The following is a 23,701-nucleotide window of genomic DNA, read 5'->3' as shown; positions in this document are numbered from 1 at the left end:
ATGTAAAAAAAAAAAAAGTCACACTAACATTGTGATCTTTATTAAGCACAACTTCAGCTACTAGACAAGAATATGGGACAGAAAATCCAGCTCACTGAGGGCAAAGATGGAGGAAGTGAGAAGGTGGCTGGTCAGGACCAGGCAAAGAGTTAGAACTCCGGCCAAGAATACCAAGGTTCATTGCAGCTTCAGTGCCATTAAGGGAACTGAGAGTTAGGCAGAGACACTGAAACAGGAACTGAGACCAGAAAATAAAGTTGATTTATAAGGGGGATAATAAAGTTTACTAGATAAAAGAGTGCTCAGGGCTTCTTTTCAGCCCACTGGACACTGGACCCAAAGCAGCATTGTTTGTGCTGGAAGATCCTGCTAATGTAGATTTGCCTTGGTCAGTTTGGCTCTGGGGCCTGGCAGATGATCTTGAAAAACCCAAGAGGTATATTTCGTTGTGTCCTGGCTTAAATGGAGATTAATATAGCATTTCATGGGCTGTAGGATACATGGGGAAAACTGTTGTCCCTTTATGATCCTTCTCAAAGTCTACTTCTCTCTTGTCTACTCTTTGCTAGCCCCTGGGACATTGTGACTCAGGGTAGACCCTCCTGTCTCTGACTTTGGAGGCCAGTGTCCCAGATAGGAGGTGTTACTTAGTCCCTGGGTGCATGGACGTGAAACATGAGCAATGAAGCATTTGGACCCCAGGGTCTAGAAGATGAAAATGAGAGAATATCTGAGAGCTGCCTCGGGAGAGGAGAGATGGGTAACCCTTTTCTGCTGTCCTATCCTGAAGATAATAATGTGGTAGCCTTCTTGGAATATAAGGGCAGGAAGCTTCCCCAGTGTTTTTATAAGGGGTAGGAGAGCTAGACATTTTCTCATGTTGGAAAACTTTTTCAGGAGTCACTGACTTACACACATACCGGGGTGAGATGTATGTATGAATTAGATCCAATGTAAGGTTGCAAAAGAGACAAGTAGCAACTGTGGTAAAGTAGAGAGCGCTCCCTTGTCTAAAGGGGAATCCACTACTCAGCTCCAGGTCTTTGTAACCATTTGGAAATATTTAGTGTTCCAGAATCTTCTACACTTTCAAGAGAATTCAGAAATCTGGATTTTTTTGTAAAATTGTGGTAAACATAGTCAACGAATTTGAATAAAGAGCAAAATCACAACCAAAGCTAAGAGTCCAGACAAACACACATCTCAGAGGTTCTGTTTGTGACCTGATGTTGAATCAGACCTATGCATAAAAGGTGTATTACTTTTCTATCATCATAACAAATCACCACACATTTAGTAGCTTATGATCTCACAGTTTCCGTAGCTTAGAAGTTCAGCAGGCTGTTCGGTCTCTGTTTAGAGTCTTACAATGCCAAAATTAAGATATTGGCAGGGCTCTGTTTCTTTCTGGAGGCTTGGGGAGATAATATGTTTGCTTGAGCATGCATACAGGTGGCAGAATTCAGGTCTATGGAGTTAAAGGGCTTAGATCCTATTTCCTTGCTGACCTTAAGCTGAAGGCCATTCCTAGCCCCTAGGGCCACTTACTTTTTTTGGCTCACGGCCCCCTTCTATTTCCAAAACTAGCAATGGTGAGTTGAGTTTCTCTCATGCCACATCTCTCTCATACTCTCTGTCTCCTCTGTCTTCCTCTTCTGCTTTTAGGGTCACAGGAGTACGCTGGACTCATATGAATAATCCAGGATTCTCTCCCTATTTTGAGCTCCATAACCTTAATTCCATCTGCAGAGTCTAGTTTGTCATATAAAATAATGTATACAGACATAACACGAGGCCATGAAGATTATGGCAAGGGAGAAGGTATCAAAATCCTGTTTTCCACAAAGGTTTCTTTTTGTCTAGAGAAATTGATTATTTTCCCTGATCCAGTACCAGGTAGCCCCAATCTGATACCCAAATGTAAGTATGTTTTTCAACTGTGTCACCTCAGCCTGGTCCTAGGTGCTCTAGTCCCCAGGGAGAGGAAGGGAAGAATCAGCTCCCAGACATCTCCCTATCTTGTGCTCAGTACCCAGTGCCGAGCTGAGAAGAGCACCTGCTTTTGGGTAACCCAGTGGCTTTCTGCTTTGAGTTGCAGGAGGTTCGCTGCAATTTGAGGCTGATAAGGCAGCAGAGGAAGAATCTCTCTTCCCCATGCCACCCAGCAAGGAGACCAGTCCTGAGTCCCAAGTGAGTGAGAGCATCTTTCAGACGCAGCCACTTAACCCTATCCTCGAGGACGACTGCAGCTCGACTGGTGGCTTCCCCACACAGGAGTCCTTTACCATGGCCTCCTGCGCCTCAGAGAGCCACTCCCACTGGGTCCACAACCCCATCGAATGCACAGAGCTGGACCTGCAAAAGTTTTCCAGCTCTGCCTCCTATACTGGAGCTGAGACCTTGGGGGAAAACACAGCTGAAAGCACAGGAGACAGGCTGGAGCTCAATGTGCCCTTTGAAGTTCCCAGCCCTTAACTCTAATGAGGTGAGCCAGAAAGATGGATCAGAAAAAAAAGCAAAACAGAAATTAGGAACCGCCCTCAAGGAATTCCCCTCTGGAATATTATTGTTCACAAGGAGTGGAGGAACAGCAGCAAGCTAGGAACACTTGTGGGTGGAGGGACCACGGCGGTGATGCTGATTTTTTAGCCAGACAGATATCACACTTCTGGGTCTCCAATTGTCAGGGAACTGGCAAGGTTGTCATGACGCCAGTCTCTCCATTCTGGACTTTCCCAAGCTCTTTCAGGGCCCCACTATCTAATGGTCACATTCAGGTATCTCCCTTTATATGTACAAGGAGCATAGCACAGTAGAAAAATATATACAAGCCTTGTCATCTGGAAACCCTATATTTCAAATCAACCTCCATTCCCTAATAGCTATACGAACCTTGTGCATATTCTTTCATTTTACAGAGGCAAGAACTGAGACACAAAGAGGGAAAATTAGTTTCTCAAAGTCACAGAGCAAATTCGTGGGCTAGAACTGGGCACTAACCCAGGTTTGGGGGCTCCATTTTAGAGTTCATCCAACTGCACCATTGCAACGATTTGATAGCCAATGTTACCTTCTCAAAGGCTTAAGTAGCATAAGATAGGACAGGAGGTAGATTTCCAGTTTGCAACTAATCAAATACCTTGTATCGCCCACTGATGTATTTCTTCAGTTAATACATTTTCATTTCTCCCAATGACTTCCCTGCTCCCTACATCCAACCTAAGAAAATGTGAACAAATGTACATTTGAAAGTCATAACTGATACCAAATTTGAAAGTTATAACTGATATCAAATCAATAAACTTAGGTACCGTCAAGGTTATCTAGTCCAGTTCTTCTTCCGAGGCATGTGTCCCTTTTATAATATTCCCACTAAGAGTTTGTGTAGTCCTTGCTCACATACTGGAGGTGGCAGAGAGCTGACTACTTCTCAATGTATATTACAATATACACAATTGTGACTGGCGGGTTTTAAGTTAATGTAAAAACAGAGCTTTCTGTCTCCCTTAAGTACCTACCTATGCATCCTGGCTCTGTTCCTTGTGCCAGACAGACCTCATCTGTTTCCTCTGTTTTGTGATAGCCCTGCAGAGGCTTAAAGATAACATTGCATCTCTGGAGAATACCACTTTCGGTTCTTCTAAATTTTGTGGAGCTTAGAACTAAACCCATCTTCATGATAAATGGTTTCACCAATGTAGAATAGGGTAGAATTGTCATATCCCTGTCTAGGTAATGTATTTCTGCTGTTATAACCTCAACCATTGGCTTAACGTATGATATTTGGAGAGGTAGAGAGAAAAGGATGCTAGTGAGATTTCCCCACATTTCTAATTTGATCTGCTCTCTCCCTAGGTCTCTTGGACTCCTGGCAGCCTTGCCCAGTTGTTCTCTCTGGACTCTGCTTCCTTGTTTCTATACCACAACAACAACAGGGGCCTGAAATGTGTCCACAACAGCTAATATTCTACAGATGGGGCACATTCTATCCCATCTCACCAGAGAATTGATTCTCCATTTCACCAGGACTGATCTGCAGCATTTCTTGCTTCCCCATTGTAGCCTGGGGAGCCAGATTTCCCATTCTTGGGACTACCAGACATGTTCCTAGCTCAACTTGATTATAGAGAAGAGGTGAGAGAAGGACAGTGAATGGGGTGGGGTTTTCATGCCTGCATTTTTGGTCAGGTAAGCCTCTCAGAATTGTGTCGGCACATCTACCCAGCACTTTAAGGACAAAATCAAACCCTTCGCCCTTTTTAGCTCCTCAACACTGCCTCTTTCCTCAACACACATGCGTGCACACACACACACATACACACACACACACACACATATTAATATCTATCTTGGGGGAGGCCTGGTGCCATAATTCCCCAGCTCATGTCTCATAGACTTCACTAGTTGTGACAGCTCTGAAGCCAGCACATTTGCTAAGGTCCTCTTCCCTACAAGTAGATTTCTACCCTTATTTAGTGTGGATTTAAACTAGTGTCTTTTTTTTAATGGTCCTTCTTAAAGTTACTTTCAACATTTATTTCTCTTCTCTTCTTGCCTCTTTTGTCCCTTCCAGGTTCCTCATCTTCTAAAGCCCAAAACTCAGTCTCTAGACTCCAAGATCAACTCAAAGCTCAGAGCCTTGGACTCTGGGTTGACAGTGAAGCTCCTGAGGTCTCAGGGACCAAGGAGCTAAAGTTCTCACTGAGGCCTGGCCTTAAGGCAGCTTAGGGACCATTTTGTGCTTTATTGGTTTGGAAAAAAAAAATAGCATTTCATTGGCTCTTAATACCAGTTTCCCATGCTTCTCAGCATGAAGAAAACTACTCTTTCCATGGCTCTCTGATAACAAACAGAGCAAATGAGACCCTCGGGGCTCAGGTGCGCGCATCACAAGTTATTTTTAACTCTCCCCTTTTGTCCATAATGGGCCAATTGGGCTGATTCCCACTCCCTCAAAATGTGTCAAGTTTGGAAAGAAAAAGCACTCAGACGAGTGGAGCAACTGGCTCCTTCACTTGAAAGCACCTTATATAGTCTGCGATGTTAGACTTGACAATTTGCAAAAAATCAAGACAAGATAGGGCACAGTTATCCTAGGTTAAGAATGCTGGAATTCACTACATTTATGGGTGTCTCACTTTACGTTTTGCAATGTGCTTTTATAGTCATCATCTCATTGGATTTTTACACAGACCCAGAGGTGGGCAAGGCAGAGATTATCATCCCCAGTTGACAGATGAGAAAACTGAAGCCCAGAGATGGAAAGTGATTGGCTTTAAGCTATTCAGTTATCCAGAGGTGAACAGCAAGCTAGGGTGCCTTCATGGCCTCTTCAATATCTTCAAATCTTCATTTTCTGGAAGAAAATGTTATGGGGTAGGAGGATGTTTTGTTTTCTTTCCATATCTGTTTGAGAAAACAACTCTTTCTGAAAGGAAAAGGGGTAGATAGACATATAAGGCCCTTTTGCCTGAATATGAATGAGGTAATGTCCTTGCCCATCATATGAAGCCTGTTCTCTCTTTGTCCCGCCAGTTTCCCACTCCTCTTTCTGCCAGTCTGGTACATTCTCTGCCAGGTTGGACCACAGCGGAAAGCTAAGAGATTTGCCATTCATCACTGTCCCAAAGAGGTTAGAAAATGTGAAGGGTTGAGAGGCTAGACAGGGCTCTTTCTTCCTGTCTTTTTTTTTTTTTTTTTTTTTTTTTTGTCCCTTGGGTGTGAAAGAAGGTATATAGGCTAGAGCCAGTAGGAGCATTCATTTTCCTTTCCCCCACTTACCTCCCACTCCCCAGTTCCCCCACTTCTCCTTTCTGCAATTTGAGTCTCTAATTTTAGTTTGGGTGACTTGAGGCTTTAACTTTATTTAAAAGTCGGAATGGGCAATTATCCCATCTTTAAAAACCTAGACAGATACTGTAAATGTTTGGGCAAAACTGTCAATAACAATTTAGCGCTTTACAGTTTAAAAAAACCTCATTGATACATTATGCTTATTTTAAATATGAGGAAACTGAGGCCAAAACAATAGTGACTTACCCAAAGTAATTCATATTTGAGAAAGATAGTACAGCCTGCACATCCACCCACAGACCCAAGTGTGCATTTCCTGACTGAGAGCAGAGGCCAGAGAAGGGCAGCTAGAGCAGAAATTAGGCTTGGCTATGGCATTGAGACAAGCGGGGTTGTTGAAAGGCCCTCTTTAGTTATTTCTCCTCACTAGACGCTGTGTAAATGATCCTTAAAAGATCATTAAGGAGCATGGGAGAGAGATTAGGAGATTAAGACAGCCCATACCCACTCGCAGGAAAAGTAGCTGGCCCCATAGTTTGTTGAGTGTCTCCGAGGCAGCAGTGTAGTCTCCTATGGAAAAAAAAAAAAATAGCACATGATTTCATCTGCATCTTAGTTCAGTTGGGGCAGGATAAATAATTTTTTACTTTTCTCTCCCTCTATTTCTCACCCCCTACAGATTATAAGTTTTCTTCTGCCTTCTTCTCTAGACTCACTGCACTCCCTGGGGCAGTTGTAGGGTGTTGTATGTGTTTGAAGAACAATGGTCCTGCTCTACAGCATAGGGCAGGGCAAACACTTTCCCTCTAGATCCCCTGGGCCTCGTCCTGTATTCTTGGTGCTCTCCACCCTCAGCAGGAAGGAGGGCTGAAGTTTGCCATTTTGGAACCTTACAGAACATTTCTGAACCAAAGTAATCTTCCTTCTGGAGCCTGGGTTTCCCAGGCTACCTCCCAGCAGTCCCTCAAAGACAGCCCTCAATCCATTTAGGGATATCTGAGTATGCCTCTTTCTATTGAAATATCAATTGAATCTCAGCTGTCTCACCACTGTTCCCTTTGATTCTTTCTCAGTTATCTTTTTACCTTAGTTTCCACCTATACATCTCATGCTCAGAGAAAAACAAGTTCCATGGAGGTTGTATTCTTTATTATCTGAGAATCTGTCTGAAACTTGTACAGTTAGCTCCTGTCCCACAAGTTATTAGGTGGTTCATTAAGTACATTAAGCAGAATGTGCACTTCATCACTAGGTTCTAGCTCTGGCAAAAGAGTGCTCTCTACGTCGAGATTTTTGCTTTTAGAGTTTTGTTAAATACTTTAGAGTTTTAATACATAAATACTTTTAGTAAATACTTTAGTCCGTCTACAAACAGTGATTAAGGGCCCCTGAGGCAACCAATTGATCAGATTGCTAATAGTACTTGGGAAAAAAGCAAAAAAGTTCTCATTGTACTGGACTGAGGATTAGAAGCAATTAAAATAGAAGCTTGTACCAAGCAAGCAGCCTGGCCCCGCATAGGTCTTAGCAAATATGTGGCAACCAACGGTTTAGGCCTTGGCCTTTAGGTGCTGTGTTTTTTGGTGGTGTGTTTTGTTTTGTTTTGTTTTGTTTCTGCTACAGTTTATTATTATCTCACTGACTTTCACTGATCCTGTTTACACCTTCTGGGAGAAGTAGTAGTATCCAGAGAAAGGATGATTCTGCTTGAGCAGGCTGCAGGTGCTGTGGGTGTTCAAAGGCTGCCATGTGGTTGGCAGTAGTTCAAGCCCACATTTAACACCACTGCTCTAGAGGAAAGATAATGGCTGTAACACAATAATAATAATAACAATATGATAAAGTGCCAGAGCCAGCCTTCTTCACTGTGCTTGCTCATGGCACGAATATTATGTGAACAGCCCAAGCCATACCCAGAATCACCTTAATTCCAACTTTTTATGGGTCAGCAATTGGAGGTGGCAATTGGCTTTGCATTTTAAGGTATTTTGGGCAAAGGTGAAGTGAAGGATGTTTTGCTTTATAATTTCCGGTTGGGCCATGGCAAATGTCATAGTTGAGTATTTCCTTCAGGAGAGTTCTTTTTACAGTTTTCCTTTTCAATGCTTTTAAAGTTTGGGACATATTTGTTTGAGCACTATGCTTTTATGTGTTTTTCGACAAAGGGGTTATTGGTCAGTGGAAGCACAAAATACACTTGATAGAAACATTTTTAACACACCCTTGAGCCTAAACAATAGTTAAATTGTCTTCATATGAACTAGCAAAAGAAAAAAAATGTAGTTTTTGTTTGTAAGGAAGTGGGGAAGTATTCGTTGAGAATGAATTGGGTTTTTTGGTTTACTGTTTTTCTCTCCATACACCTTGACTTGGATTTTGACAGGAGGGAGTCTGGGAAAACAATTTTTTCTTCCAGGATTCTCAGATCCAGGCTAGGAAAGGATTCGGTACTGCAGCATACCCCTCCACAACAGACAGCCCTGGCACATTGAGATCAAATCCCTCTTGTTCCCCTCCTCCCTGCCAACTCCACCTCACTAGCTAAGTCTTCGGTGTTTTACATTGAATATTGGTACATTTTAATTATTTTTTTCTCATAAATGTGTTATTTATAGATATTTTGTTAAATCTTGAGCCATATGCATGTGTAGATACTGGCAGAGCTATGTTTGTTTATGATTCTCTGCAAGCATTTTATATTGGCCAATAAACAGAAATATATCCAAACACCTTGTTTATTTCTCTACTTTCAGAGAGCCAGGTGCCTTATTTTGCTGGTGTGTCTCTTCTCAGTGAGCACAGCAAAAAAAATATGTTTCTGATCATCAGTATTGCTGGGATTCACTGACTTGTCACACAGGAGATCTGGGTTATAGTCCAAGCTCTCTTTCTTTTTTCTAAAAGTGTTTATGTCATTTATATTATCCTCTGGGATAAGGATCTACTGGAAACTGTTGTGTTCTAAACTAATACTTCTCAAACAGGGTTCCATGGCCCTAGGGAACTGCGCACAAGTCTTCTGAGGTCTGCAAAATCTCTAGGAATTTACGTGTGTGTCTGTGTGTATGTGTGTGTGTGTCTTCATTTTGATCATAATTTCTTAAAATACAAGCATATTCTAGCTAGAGAATCTGGATGATTACTTCTTACTGCCTTGCCATTTCAGGGTCTCTATGTGTGTTGATAATCTTACCAGATTAAAGGGACCATCTAAAGAGACACTATTTAATTATGAATGCTATACTTTACTATAACTTAAGAGATAGGAAAATCAAGTTTCCTTCCATCTTTAATATTCTATAATCTTGACAACAACACATGTTGGCAAGGATGTGGAAAAATGAGAAACCTCATATAGTGGTGGTAGAATTATAAAATGGTATAGCCACTTCTGAAAACAGTCTGGAGTTTTTCTAAAAGCTAAAGCTAGAGTATGATCCAGTAATATCACTCCTAGGTATATACCCAATATAATTAAAGACATATGTACTCACAATACTTGTATACAAATATAGAAACATTATTTATAATATCCAAAAGGTGCAAATAACCCAAATGTCCATCAACTGATGAATAGATAAAAAGTTACGGTATATACATATAATAGAATACTATTCAGCAATAAAAAAGATTTAACTTCTGACACATGATCCATTGTAGATGAACTTCAAATCATGCCAAGTAAAATAAGCCAGATACAAGAGACCACATACTGTATTATTTCTTATATATATAATGTCCACAAAAAGCATGCTAATCAAGACAGTATGTAGATTAATGGTTGCCTTGGAATGGGCATGAGAAAAAAACGATTAAATGTTAATAGGCATGAGAAATCTTATTTAAAGGATAAAAATGTTCTAAAATTTAGTTATGGTGATGTCTGCCCCACTCAATAAAGTTAATAAAAATCATTGACTTGTATACATGAAATTATGGATGAATTTTATAATATACAGAATATTCCTCAATAAAGCTGTTTTACAAAAGTATTCTATGATTACTGATCTCTGAGTAGACTGCTGTTGGTTTACTAATTTACTTTCTAAAAAGTGCACATTATCAGGACTGATTCTATAAGCAATCTCTTTTCCTCTCTCTCTCTCACACACACACAAACACCACTTAATTACTCAATTCAGGGCAAAAGAAAGAGGCAAAACTGGAGTCCTATTCAGTTCTCTTCTTTTTAGTCTCTCTATACCCTACGTAACCCAGAGAAAAGATGGAGAGAAAGCATCTAGGCAGAACTTAGAGGAGGAAAACTTAGGAGGTATCACTCAAACCAAAGGAGAAAAGACAGAGGAAACCACTAAGGCTTAGGGGTGTGTATAGGAAAAGCAATATTGGGAAATACTATCACAGGCTGTAGAAGGGTTTATTGAGGGAACCACTACAGAATGGGGGAGAAGTGACTAGAATTACCGGGAGGTAAGAGGCCAGGTCTTGTGTATTTATCATAACTCTGAGCAAAGGCATTTTTTAAAGCCTAACTGGGACTTGCATTCTCACTTGATAAAAATGGTGATACAGTGGAGGAGATTGAATCCTCTGATTGATGGATGATAATAAAAGCATAGGAATGGTTAGCATTTGGGCAACCCTTATCTGTTCTGGAGTTGATTTCAGTGTGTGCCTGTGTCAGTCAAAGGGCAGAGAACCCCCACTCTATACCCCAGAAGGACATGGGAAAATGAGATCTCTGTGAATAGATGGATTAAAGCAGCAGGCAAGTCATCAAATGGTCAAACAGGATTCTTAGGTGATTGTTAATAACATTTTCATTAGGGACTAAACACTTGCATATTTCTAGGCTGGTATGATGACACTTCATTTTATGCCCACAGTGTGACTGGCAAGTTTCTGTGTACCCGGCAGCCTTGTAAGGCCACAGAAACAGTGTACACACGAGTGTTGGGGGTTCACATGCTGCATGTCTGGACAAAATGGATCCCCACTGAGGGCAGCTGTGCAGCCACCTGGTGATCTTCTACATAGCATTTCTTCCTTGAGGATTCTAGTGGGAGCAAATTACCTTCATTAGGAGCTCCTTTCTAAGGAGTAGTTTAGTGAAAGAGAAGGTGGATGAAAAACTATATTTGGTGATTATTGCTCATGTGCTTTTCTACTTCCATACTTTGTCTTATTCAATACTCATGCTATTCCTAGGTGGTAGGCATCTTTTACAATCTTTATTTTGCAAAAGAAGAAACTAAAATTCACAAAGCTTTGATATTTTTTCTATGACTATATAGCAGCAAGTGACATTCTGAATTTCAGCCCAAGTCTGTCTGACTCTGAGGTCCAGCACTGTCCACTATACCACAGCTGCCTCCTTAAGACAGACCTCAAGAATGAGGATTTTTATCCCGTTGAGTTCCTCATAGTGTTCAGCTTGGAAAGCTACATCAGACAGTCTCCCTAGGAGTTTTCAAGAATCACATACTAGTTTCAAAATATCTTCAGTTTATAATATACTAATTCCCATATAACGTGAGTAACTACATTGATTATACTGTTTCCTTGGCCCCCGTGGTATCACTCAAAGAACATGCTGGAGATCTGAATTCTTGTCTCACTTCCGCCATTCCCTAATTCCCTAGCTGTAGTGAGACTCTTCCTTTTTCTAGACCTCAATTTTCTCCTTGGTGCACAATGGGGACTGGGCTCTGTGATCACTAGAACCATTTCCAACCTAACGTGCAATGAATGAAACCTACCTTTGCTGTAGACTCATTCTTGGTGACAGAGAAGATCTCAAAGAGGAAAACAGAGAAGACAACCAGAAATGGTCACTAGAACACAACTGAGTGAATAGGGATTGATTCTTGTCTAATCTATGTGATTTATTGATATTTTTATTCCCTTTTGGAATCAGCTTTGTTTAATCCTGAAATTTTAATCACATTTGATTAAATTTGCCTCTAAGGATCATTTTAAGATTATCAAGCTAAATCTAAGGTAAGTTTCCCATAAGTAGGGACAATAAAGAAACAGACTGTGGTGGACTTTTCTACTCAGGTATGTGTTGTCTTTGGAAACAGAACTCAGTAGTAAATTGGTAACAATATTAAACATCATTATAGTGTTTAACAATATTTTATTGAAGAGCATATATGGAGAAAGATGAAAAAATCTGGGTTTAGTCAGAGACTTTTTTTTTTTTCATGAAGTCTTAGTTTCCAATCGCTGATTAATCTCTTCTTGATTCTGCCTCCCTGCTGTCTTGTATGAGATGTGTTTCTAATTTAGCCCTAATCAAAAAACATGCAGCAGTGATTCTTAACCTTGATTTTATACTGGAATCACCTGGGGAGTTTTAAAAATACTGACACCTAGATCTTATCCCCAGGGATTCTGACTTAACTGCCTGTAGTGCAGCTTGGACATAGGAGATTGTTTTTTTAAAAAATTTCCTGTGGTAACCAAATGTAGAGGGCTTCTAATATGCCAGCTTCCTGGGCAGAGTCCACAGACTCAAACCAAGCTACATCCAAATTTACCTCATAAAAACCAATTAAAGGCTTTAGATTCCACACCAAAAAGGAATGGATGCACTTCTCTATTTCTTCTACTAATTAAAGGTGAAATTTCTAGGCATTGTATACACGATTATGAGAAGACCCTAAAAGGTGGAGAGAAGAAGATAGACTATTTAGGCGCCATAGAACTTGGTAAACAACATGAGTGCCCTGGGTTTTCTTTTTGCCTCATATATCTCAGATTGGGTGGTAAGAAAAGCCAGCAACATGGAAATATTAATAAGCATAGACCTAAAATGCTCCCAAGAAAAGCCTGCTCTCTCCAGCCAAAAGAAAAGAAAAGTGGCAACTTAGTGATACAGAAAACTTTTAGACAATAACTGCCCTTCCTCAGCCAAACACCACGGAAAAAAACTATGGCATCATCTCCACTCTACTGACAAGAGTGGAGAAAGCCAAGACTTCCACCTTTGCCATGCTGTAATGTGGTGTCCCATCCTCTCTTGTAAAAGTGGTATCAGAGAAGATCAAACGGGGACTGGAGACTGTTATCACTGCCCTGTGATAACAAGCATGTCTCTATGGTATCAGTTGAGGCCTAGCAGGGGTCTCGGATTCCACACCTACCCAGTAGTTACAGGACACTCCTCCAACTCCCTGCTCCACCAATGTCAGTGGGGGCTGAGTAAGATGCCAGAGTATTCTCTATCATCCAGAAGTAACAAGGCATTTTCCTACCCGAAGTTGTCAGTGGAGACCACATGGGAAGCAGTAAAAACGTGCTTCTCCCCCTTTTTGCCAGGGTGATGTAATCAGAGACCTAGCAAAAAGCTAAAACTCTCAACTTTGCCTAGCAGTAAGAAGGCACCCTTATCTCTGGGGTGTCAAGGAAGGCTGAGTATGAGACTTAGATTTCTGTCCCCCACCTGGCACTAATGATGAGGTTACTCCACTTCTCCCATTTGTATGGTGTCAGAGGAGGCCTGTTAAATAGAATATTTAAAAACTACCCAGTGTCTAATGACACACAAAATGTGCAGGATAATTTTTTTAACCATATATTATAGCAAGAATGAGGAAAATCTCAAATAGGAAAAAAATAATCAACCGATGTCAATGTGGTGACACAGATCTTGATATTATCCAACAAAAATTTTAAAGCACCCATCATAAAAATGGTTCAATGCACGATTATATACTTGCTTCATAATTGAAAAATATATAAATGCTATTCCTATAAAACTACCAAGGACATTCTTCACAGAATTAAAAAAAAATAAAAACTATTTTAAAATTCATAAGGAACCAAAAAAGAGCCTGAATAGCCAACCATTCCTGAGCAAAAAGAACAAAGCCAGAGGCATCTTACAACAGTGAGATATCATCTTACAACAGTCAGAGTGGCTATTACTAAAAGGTCAAAAAATAACAAATGCAAGCAAGGTTGAAGAAAGCAAATGCTGATACACTGTTGGTGGGTTCACGCATTGTGGAAAGCAGTGTGGTGGTTCCTCCAACAACTTAAAACAGAATTACCATTTAACCCATCAATCTCATTCTTGGGTATATACTCAAAGTAATGTAAATTGCTCTAACATAAAGACACAGGCATTCAGGGCCCGGCATAGTGGCTCACTCCTGTAATCCCAGCACTTTGGGAGGCCAAGACGGGCAGATCTCGAGGTCAAGAGATCGAGACCATCCTGGCGAACATGGTGAAACCCCATCTCTACTAAAAATACAAAAATTAGCTGGGCGTGGTGGTGTGCGCCTGTAGTCCCAGCTACTTGAGGGGCTGACACAGGAGACTCACTTGAACCTGGGAGGCAGAGGTCGCATCACTGCACTCCAGCCTGGTGATAGAGCGAGACTCTGTTTCAAAAAGAAAAAGACACATGTATGCAAATATGTTCATTGCAGCACTATTCACAATATCAAAGAAACACAATAAACCTAAATATCCATCAATAGTAGGCTGAATAAAGAAAGTGTGGTACATATACATCATGGAATACTACGTAGCCATAAGAAAGAATGAGATTATTTCTTTGGTAGCAACATGGATGGAGCTGGAGTCCATTGTCTTCAGCAAACTAATGCAGCAGCAGAAAACCAAATACTGCATGTTCTCACTTAGAAATGGGAGATAAACAATAAGAACACATGAATACAAAGAGGGGAACAACAGACACTAGGGCCTTATTGAGGGTGGGAAGAGGAAGAGGATCAGGAAAAAAAAATACCTATTGGGTACTATGCTTATTACATGGGTGGCAAAATAATCTGTACACAAAACTTATTACTTGGGTGGCAAAATAATCTGACACACAGTTTATCTATGTAACAAACCTGCACATGTACCCCTGTACCTAAAATAATACATAGAAATACAAACGAAAATAAATAAAAATACAGCAAATAAGCAAAAGAGCCAAATAAAACTTTCATAACAGAAAAATAAAAATATCTGTAATTTTAAAAAGCCTCAGTGGATATACTCAAGAGAAGAATCGATAAGACAAAAAAGAATCAGTGAACTTGAAGATAAAACAATATTAATTATCCAATTTGAACAACAGAGAAAGGATGGACTGGAAAAGGAAATGAACAGAGACTCAGAGACCTATGGGACCTAAAAAAAGATCTGACATTCAAATCATCAGTGTCCCAGGAGGAAAGGTGAAAATGGGTGAGGCTGCCACAGTATTCAAAAACATAAGAGCTAAAATTTCCCAAATTTGGCAAAAAGACCACAACCGACAGATTAAAGAAGCTGAACAAACCCCACACATTAAAAAAAAAAAAAATGCAGAAGTTTATGCCAAGACACAGCATAATTATCATCAAACTTTTGAAAAGCAGCAAGAGGGAGATGACAATTTACCTATAGAGGTAAAACTATTGGAATGACAGAAGATTTTTTTTCATCAGAAGCCATGCTAGCCATAAAGAATTGGTACAGTATGTTTTGAGTTTTGCCAACCCTGAAATCTGTATCCAGTGAAATTATCTTTCAAGAATGAAGAAAATATAAAAGCACTTTCAGAAATAGAAAACCTAAGAAAATTTGTCGTTAGCAGACCTACCCTAAAAAAAATAACAGAGTTCTTTTACAGAACAGAAGTAATAAAAGAAGGGATCTTGGACCATCAAGGAGAAAGAAAGAAAAAAAAAAACAGAAAAGAAAGAAAAACAAAACAATGGGTAAATACAATGCAATAGATTTTCCTTCTTTTGAGTTTTCTCAATTTTTTATGGTTAAAGCAAAAATTGTGATAGTATCTGATGTGTTTCTCAATATATGTATAGAAAATATTTAAGACAATTATTAAAATAGAATAATTTTTAAAAACACAAAACAAGATGAAACTGTGATTCTTTACCCAAAAAGGCAAAATGTCAATTCAGTAGCTTTTGATAAGTTATGTATATATACTATAATACCCAGAGAAATAACTTCAAAAATCTGTATAAGGATATACACTCAACAACACTACAGAATGGAAAGACTTCCCCGATGGTACAATGAGGTGCTCAGTGGACCTTCTCCATAACAAAACAACTATTAATCTGGAGAGATCATATAAAACTATCAATATATACGGAAATTGTCCTAAGCCCTTTCAGAAAATTGAGAAATATGTATTTCAAAAAGATCTACTAAATCTCTATAAAAACAGTGACAGTCTATGGCATTTAAGCCACAAACCACTTCCTTCCTATTTCAGGTTAAGTGTGATGATATTTCTATAACAGGTAGTCATGGCCAAGAAGACAGCGCTCCCTCTCTTTCCAATGCCCAGTCTAGGGCTTCAGTTCTTCCCTTGGAAGGGCATACCACTGGCATTTATCAGCTCTCAGCTCTGTGTTAAATACATTTTAAGGAACTGTGGCCAAGAGGTCTGTGTCCATCTTCTTGACCAAGCCTTCCTACTCAGTGTAGAATGTCTATTTAAAGTATGACAGGCAAAGACTGCTGTAACCTAATTGCCCACACCCGAACTCACTCTTAAGGCAAGTAATCCATGATGGGAGAGGCAAGCCAAGAAAATCAGGGATTCCTAGCCTTATTTAGTACTCTGTTTATAAAGGAGGAAAATTACTTCAGAAGAGTGGACCAGAGAAAGAATTTAAAGTATAATAATAAAAAAGTTATTTATTTAAATAATAATAATAATAATTTTATTCACCAGTTTTGATTTTGTTCAATATTTAGCCAGTGATTGTTTTTGATAAGCAGAAAGAGAAATTGAAGAAAAAATGCTTCAACTTTATAGTACAGTGTAAAATAATATTTTATGGGTTTTACTTGATTTATCTAAAACTGAATTTTAGTCGAGATTGATTTGAAATTTTTTTTTAGAGACCAGTGAGCCAATTAAACAGCACACTATAACAGAGAGATTATAGCTTGGGCTAAGGAAGTGGACTCAGGTCCACCTGGCTTCAAACTCAAGCTCAAATGATTATCTTTTGGCTGTACAAAACATCAGAGTGTCTCCTTTTCCCATTTTCTGCTTTGTAAAATGAGTATGAGGCCAATAATACTTATTTCATAATGGAATGAGGATTTAGTGAGTTTATTTTCACTGCTTAGAGTAGTGCCTTATATTCAATGATAATTAAAATTAAGCACATTGTATTTCCCTTAAAAAAAGATACTTGTACATGCATGTTTATAGCAGCACAATTTGCAATTGCAAAAAATGTGGAACCAACTGAAATGCCCATCAATCAATGATTGAATAAAGAAGCCGTGATTTTATATATATATATACACTATGGAATACTACTTAGCCATAAAAATGAATAAATTACTGGCATTCACAGTGACCTGGATAAGATTGGTGACTATAATTCTTAGTGAAGTAACTCTAGAATGAAAAACCACACGTTGTATGTTCTCACTGATACGCTAGGGCTAAGCTATGATAATGCAAAGGCATAAGAATGTCAAAATGGACTTTGGGGACCCAGGGGGAAAGGGTGGTAATGGTGTGAGAGATAAGAGACTTCAAATAGGGTACAGCGTATACTGTTCAGGTGATGGGTGCACCAAAATCTCAAAATCAACACTAAAGAGTTAACTTTTGTAACTAAACACTGCCTGTTCCCCAATAACCTATGACAATGAAACAATAAATAAATAAATAAATAAAGGCATTTTCTGCATCTTTTGAAATAATCATGTGGTTTTTGTCTTTACATCTGTTTATGTGATGAATCACCTTTATCGATTTGCATATATTTAACCAACCTTGCATCCCAGAGATGAATCCTACTTGATCATGGTGGATAAGCTTTCTGATGTGCTGCTGGATTCAGTTTGCCAGTATTTTGTTGAGGATTATTGCATTTATGTTCATCAATGATATTGCCCTGAAGTTTTTGTTATTGTTATATCTCAGCCAGGTTTTAGTATCAGGGTGATGCTGGACTCAATGAATGAGTTAGGAAGGAGTCTCTTCTTTTCAATGTTTTGAAACAGCTTCAGTAGAAATGGTACCAGCTCTTCTTTGTGCCTCTGGTAGAATTCAGCTGTGAATCCCTCTGGTCATTTCAGAACTTGTCAGTGGTGTATTCAGAGATTCAGTTTCATTCTTGGTCAGTCTTGAGAGGGTGTATGTGTCCAGGAACTTATTTATTCCTTCTGGATTTTTTAGTTTATATAAATAGAAGTGTTTATTAGTATTCTCTGATGGTTGTTTGTATTTCTGTTGGGTCAGTGGTGATATCAGACTTACCATTCCTGATTGTGTTTATTTGAATCTTCTCATGGATGGGAATGAAAGGGGAGAGTGAATACAGCATCTTCAACTGAAATGTCTAGGAGATTGCATTGGAAATAATTAGGGAAATAACTTGTCACATGGATAAGAAAGAAAAGCAGGGTGGGTCATCCTTGTGCAGGAGCCATGCTAATCTTCTCTGTATCGTTCCAATTTTAGTATATGTGTCTCTATGTTTTTCAGTTCAGCTCTGATCTTGGTTATGTCTTGTCTTCTGATACCTTTGGGGTTTGTTTGCTGTTAGGTTAACTTGAGATCTTTCCAATTTTCTTGATATGGACATTTAGTGCTGTAAATTGCCCTCTTAACACTGCTTTAACTTCATCCCCAAGATTCTGGTATATTGTCTCTTTGTTCTCATTACTTTCAAAGAAACTTTTTAGTTCTGCCTTAATTTTATTAGTTACCCAGGAGTCATTCAGGAGTAGATTGGTCAGTTTCCATGTAGTTGTGTGGTTTTCAGTAAATTTTTAAATCTTGATTTCTAATTTGTACTGTGGTCTGAGAGACTGTTTGCTATAATTTCAGTTCTTCTGCATTTCCTTAGGAGTCCTTTACTTCCAATTATGTGATCAATTTTAGAGTAAGTGTTGTGTGGTGATGAGGAGAACATATATTCTGCTGTTATCTGGTAGAGTTTTCTGTATATTTATTAGGTCTGCTCAATCCAGAGCTGAGTTAAACTTTTGTATGTCTTTGTTGATTTTCTGTCTTGATAATCTGTCTAACATTGTCCGTGGGGTATTAAAGTCTCACTTTTATTGTGTGGGAGTCTAAGTCTCTTTGAAGGTCTCTAAGAACTTGCTTTATAAATCTGGGAGCTCCTGCATTGGGTGCATATGTATTTAGGATAGTTAATTCTTCTTGTTGAATTGAATCCTTTGCTATTATGTAATGTCCTTCTTTGTCTTTTTTTGATCTTTGTTGGTTTAAAGCCTGTTTTTTCAGAAACTAGGAATGTTCCTACATGTCCCCTGCTTCCTTCTGTTTTCCATTTGCTTGGTAAATTTTCCTCAATTCCTTTATTTTGAGCCTATGTGTCTGCATGTGAGATGGGTTTCTTGAAGACAGCATGACAATGGGCCTTGGTTCTTTATTTAGCTTGCCACTCTGTGCCTTTCAATTGGGACATTTAATTAATTTACATTTAAGGTTAGTATTGTTATGTGCAGATGTGATCCTGTCATCATGATGCTAGCAGGTTATTTTTCTGACTTGTTTATGTAGTTGCTTCATAATGTCACTGGTCTGTGTGCTTCAGTGTGTTTTTGAAGTGGCTGGTAATAGGTTTTCTTTTCATATTTAGTGCTACCTTCAGGACCTTTTGTAAGGCAGGTCTGGTGGTAATGAATTCCCTCAGCATTTGCTTGTCTGTAAGGGAACTTACTTCTCTTTCACTTATGAAGCTTAGTTTGCTTGGATATGAAATTCAGGGTTGAAAATTCTTTTCTTTAAGAATATTAAATATTTGGCTCCCGATCTCATCTAGCTTGAAGAGTTTTCATTAAGATGTCCACTGTTAGTCTGATAGGCTACCCTTTGGGAGTAACCTGGCCTTTCTCTTTGGCTGCCCTTAACATTTTTTCTTTCATTTAGACCTTTGAGAATCTGATGATTATGTGATTTTGGGAATTATCTTCTCATGGAGTATCTTTCTGGGGTTCTCTGCATTTCCTGAATGTGAAAGTTGGCCGGTCTTGCTACCTTAGGGAAGTTCTCCTGCATGATATCTTGAAGTATGTTTTCAAACTTGGTTCCATTCTTCCCATCTACTACAGGTACCCTAATCATTCTTGGATTCAGTCTCTTTACATAATCTCATATTTCTTTGAAGTTTTCTTTATTACTTTTGATTCTTTTTTCTCTACTCTTATCTACTTGTCTTATTGCAGAAAGATAGTCTTCAAGCTCTGAGATTTTTTTCCTCTTTGTGGTCTATTCTGCTATTAATACTTGTGATTGCATTCTGAAGTTGTCACAGTGTGTTTTTCAGCTCTAACAGGTCAGTTATGGTCCTCTCTAAACTGGCCGTTTTGACTTTCCACTACTGTATTGTTTTATCGTAATTCTTAGCTTCTTTGCATTGGGTTACTACATGTTCCGTTACTTCAGCAAAGTTCGGCATTACCCACCTTCTGAAGCCTACTTCTGTAATTTCAGCTATCTCCGCCTCAGCCTGGACCTGAGCCCTTGCTGAAAAGGTGTTGCGGTCATCTGGAATAAAGGGCACTCTGGCTTTTTGAGTTTTCAGTGTTTTTTCATTGGTTCTTTCTTACATTTATGGTCTTATATATCTTTAATCTTCAAGGTTGCTCTCTTTTTGATGGAGTTTTTTTGTTTATTGTTGTTTTCTGTTTGTTTATTTTTCTTTTAATAGTCTGACTACTATTCTGTAAGGCTGCTTTGGCTTGCTGGGGATCTATTCCAGACCCTAGCTGCCTCAGTTTCTCCCACACCACTTTCCTTGGCTGGAGGTGTGGGTTTCATTGGCTCTATGTTTCTCTCAGTTAGGCCATTGTTCCACTCTGTTTTGATTTCTTCTCTGTGTGTCAAATTGTTTCCCTAATCATTCCCAATGTGAGAACTTGGATGTTTCAGTTGAAGGTGCTGTATTTCCACTCCTCTTTTATTCCTCACCATGAGTGCCACAAACAACAGTTGTTTCTAATTGGCCATCTTGGCCTCCTTCCCCAGTGTCTCTTTATAATAGAACTAATCAAGCAGATAACTGGAGCCCTGACACCAACACAAATGACTTTTATTCACCCGACCTTGCCAGAATCCAAAACAATCTTTGGAAAGGCTTCTCTCAGGGGTTAAAGCCTCCCAGTTTGAATGAAATTTATAATTTTTTGTGCTATATACATTCCTAACTCAACAAGGTTGCAATTGAAGCTTTACTGCAAGGTTAGAGTTTTGTTTCTGTTTCTTTAGAAATTCTGCTAACTGCAGATTTGTAACTTTTACTTTTCTATGAGGTTAAGATTTTGTTTTGAATTACTCATAGTTTCTATAATATTTTCCCTTATTCAGAATTTTGGTCAAGGAGAAGACAGTTTCTCTTTGAAAGATGTAAGTGCATCTTTGTGGTTTAAGCAAATTTGTAATCTTTAAAATTGACCATATTCTGAAGCTTGGTTCTGTTGAAAAATCTAAACTTTCTTCTTAAGTGAACAAAATGCTCTTTATGAGGAAAATCATAAGTCACCAAAATGAGAGACACTGTTTCTCCTGGCCAAAATGCACATTAGGTCATGAAGTTCTTGTGGAAGTGTTGGAGCTCAATGCTTGTGATGTGAAATAGTCTCACAAGTAATCCCTTCAGTAGATCATATAGAAAACCTTATTTAATATGGTGGTCATGAGTAAAGGCTGATTATCTTGTACATTAAGTGACCAAGTTTCTTGGGATATCAAGACACATAAAGAGAAGGACCTGACTCGATTTCCTTGAGGAGCTATTTCTGGAGGCAGCACACTCAATCCAAAACACCTCCATCTAAATCTTTTGGTCATTAAAGAGGTAAATCTAAATTATGCATCTAAAACCTAGTCTTCCTCCTTAAGGAGAGATCCTCCACTAGAAACATCAGCTAGATTCATATTTAGTACTTATGGTGCCTCTTCATGTAAGTACTTAGAAAACTAGTCATGCATAATTTGCAATAATCCCAAATCATAGTGGCCAAAATGGAATGTCTTTGAAAGGCTTAAACTAGCATATATATGTGTTCAATTAGATAAAACCAGCCCTAAAAAAAAAATAACAATAATTGAGACAGATATTTCCAATTGTATTTAGAAGCATCTAAAAGAGGTCTGATAAAGTCTTTGCAGAAAGAAAACAAAAAATTGTCTAAAACAATTTCTGAATTAAAAAGACTGTTGAAATTTCTTCTCCTTCATCAGCTGATGCTTCGCTTTGTCCTCCATTGTCAGAACTTTTCTGTCTGGACTTATTCCCCTTTTGCCTCTTCTTTCTTCTTCTAGTATTCTGACTTTATTTCAGGAACACCTGCATCCCGTAGAGGAGAACTTGCCTTGATTTATCAACCATGGTTAAAAGTGGAACTTAAAACTAAAATTAAAATTAAAATTAAGAAAAAATGGGGTGCTCTGAGAAAATCAAAGGGACCTTCCCTCTTCTCACTAACACCAATACCTTAAGATAAGTTGTAACTATTTTAAACAAAAAGCAAAGAGAAGCTCTTATTGAATCTGGAGCTACATTATCAGAAATAAATCCCACCTTACTATAAGGTCTTATTCCTCACCGTCAAACAAAACCAATACAGATGGTGGGTGTAACAAATATTCCTGTAACAGCACATAAATCTGAATTTATAATTTTTAAATTAGGTTCTCTACTGAGAACAAATGTTTTCCTCTTGACTCCCTCTGGCTCCATCCATTTGACAGGAAAAATATTCTTAAAATAACATATTTTCCATTTGTTCCTCTCTCAAAAGGGGGAAATGTATTTATAATTAGAAAATAAAATAGAACTATGAGTACAATTTTTTTTTCAAAATCTGATTCCCTTAATTTGAAAATTACAATTTATATCACCATGGAGGAAACTACATTGATAAATAATGAAGAATTACAGGAGCTGTTAAAGATAGTACTTAATTAATTGTTGTCAAAATCCTCCACCAATATTGGAAAAATTATTCTAGCTGCTCCAATAAAAATTCACATACATTTATCAAAATGTCTTCTAAAATTACCCTCTAAAATCAGAGGCTTTGGAGAGAGTAAAATCTAGAATTTTGTGTTAGATAATAAGAAGCTTGAATATTTGTTGTGCAATCCCAGTTAACCTTTCCCTCCTTCTGGTAAGAAAACCAAATGTATAGGATGGAAATTTGCACAGAATCCAAGAACAATTAATAACGTAGTCATTTCTCAACATTCAATAGTACCAAACAGATAATTTTTGTCTTTTGGAAGGCTTACAATCTTCCCAATTGGTTTCCTATAAGATTTGTTATTCCATTTCATTCTACTTCTGCTCCTCCTTCCATTTGCCATCTTTTATACCACTTCAAAAAATATAGAGGAGACTTCTAGCAGCCCTGAGACCTGCACAGAAAAAAATCTCCACACATCCCTTTGGAGGTCTTCTGCTTTTCTTGTGGAGTCTGGAGAATCATGGAAAGATTTCTCCCAGCTATAAAGCTCTGTTCTCTTTCCCTGATCTCTTTGACTTTTGGACTTAATGGTGATTATTTTGTTCTTTGAAAAAACTTGGCCTGTGGGTGTGAAATGCTGCCAAGCCATCTGGTAACGGCTGCAGTTTGGAGATGGCTGACAGCATTTACAATAAGTGGTTGTTGCTGTAGGTTATTACTTGTTTCTTTGTGCATATAGATAAGTGTGGTTTGGACACATTGAAGCTATGGAAAAACTCACCAGTGAGAGAGAAAAGACACCATGGGGTAACTGAAGTAATCTGCTTTCCAGTTACACCTGGTTTTCACATATGTCATTATTAGGCAGTGAAAACAGCATGCTTTTCTTGCCCTATACATTAAAGGGGTCTAACCTGAAGTCAGTAATCTAATCAAGAAACAAACTAAGTTGATTATTATGGGGAGGACATAGGCTTAAAATTTACATAACAAGCCTTACCTT

At 38.6% G+C, this 23,701-nt stretch overlaps 1 protein-coding gene and 1 pseudogene across 3 annotated transcripts in view; one reads left to right on the top strand and one right to left on the bottom strand.

Annotated features, from left to right (window-relative positions):
- Positions 1-8,520, top strand: part of EDA2R (ectodysplasin A2 receptor) — a 46,528-nt gene extending 38,008 nt beyond the window's left edge. For 2 of the 3 annotated variants that reach the window (XM_017516807.2, XM_017516806.2), the window contains exons 6-7: positions 2,093-2,485; positions 3,856-8,520. In XM_017516807.2, coding sequence (XP_017372296.1) covers positions 2,093-2,475 — 383 coding nt within the window. In that variant the 3' untranslated portion in view covers positions 2,476-2,485; positions 3,856-8,520. The remainder of the gene's footprint in view (positions 1-2,092; positions 2,486-3,855) is intronic. The other variant, XM_017516810.2, reaches the window with a different exon arrangement.
- Positions 8,521-18,148: 9,628 nt separating this feature from the next.
- LOC119469227 lies at positions 18,149-18,247 on the bottom strand (annotated as a pseudogene).
- Positions 18,248-23,701: the final 5,454 nt, after the last annotated feature.

This window comes from Cebus imitator, unplaced genomic scaffold (assembly GCF_001604975.1).
Source record: "Cebus imitator isolate Cc_AM_T3 unplaced genomic scaffold, Cebus_imitator-1.0 Scaffold604, whole genome shotgun sequence".
In the NCBI taxonomy this organism is placed as follows: domain Eukaryota; kingdom Metazoa; phylum Chordata; class Mammalia; order Primates; family Cebidae; genus Cebus; species Cebus imitator.
Note: the sequence above shows the minus strand (reverse complement) of the source record. Positions and strands in the feature narration are given on the sequence as shown.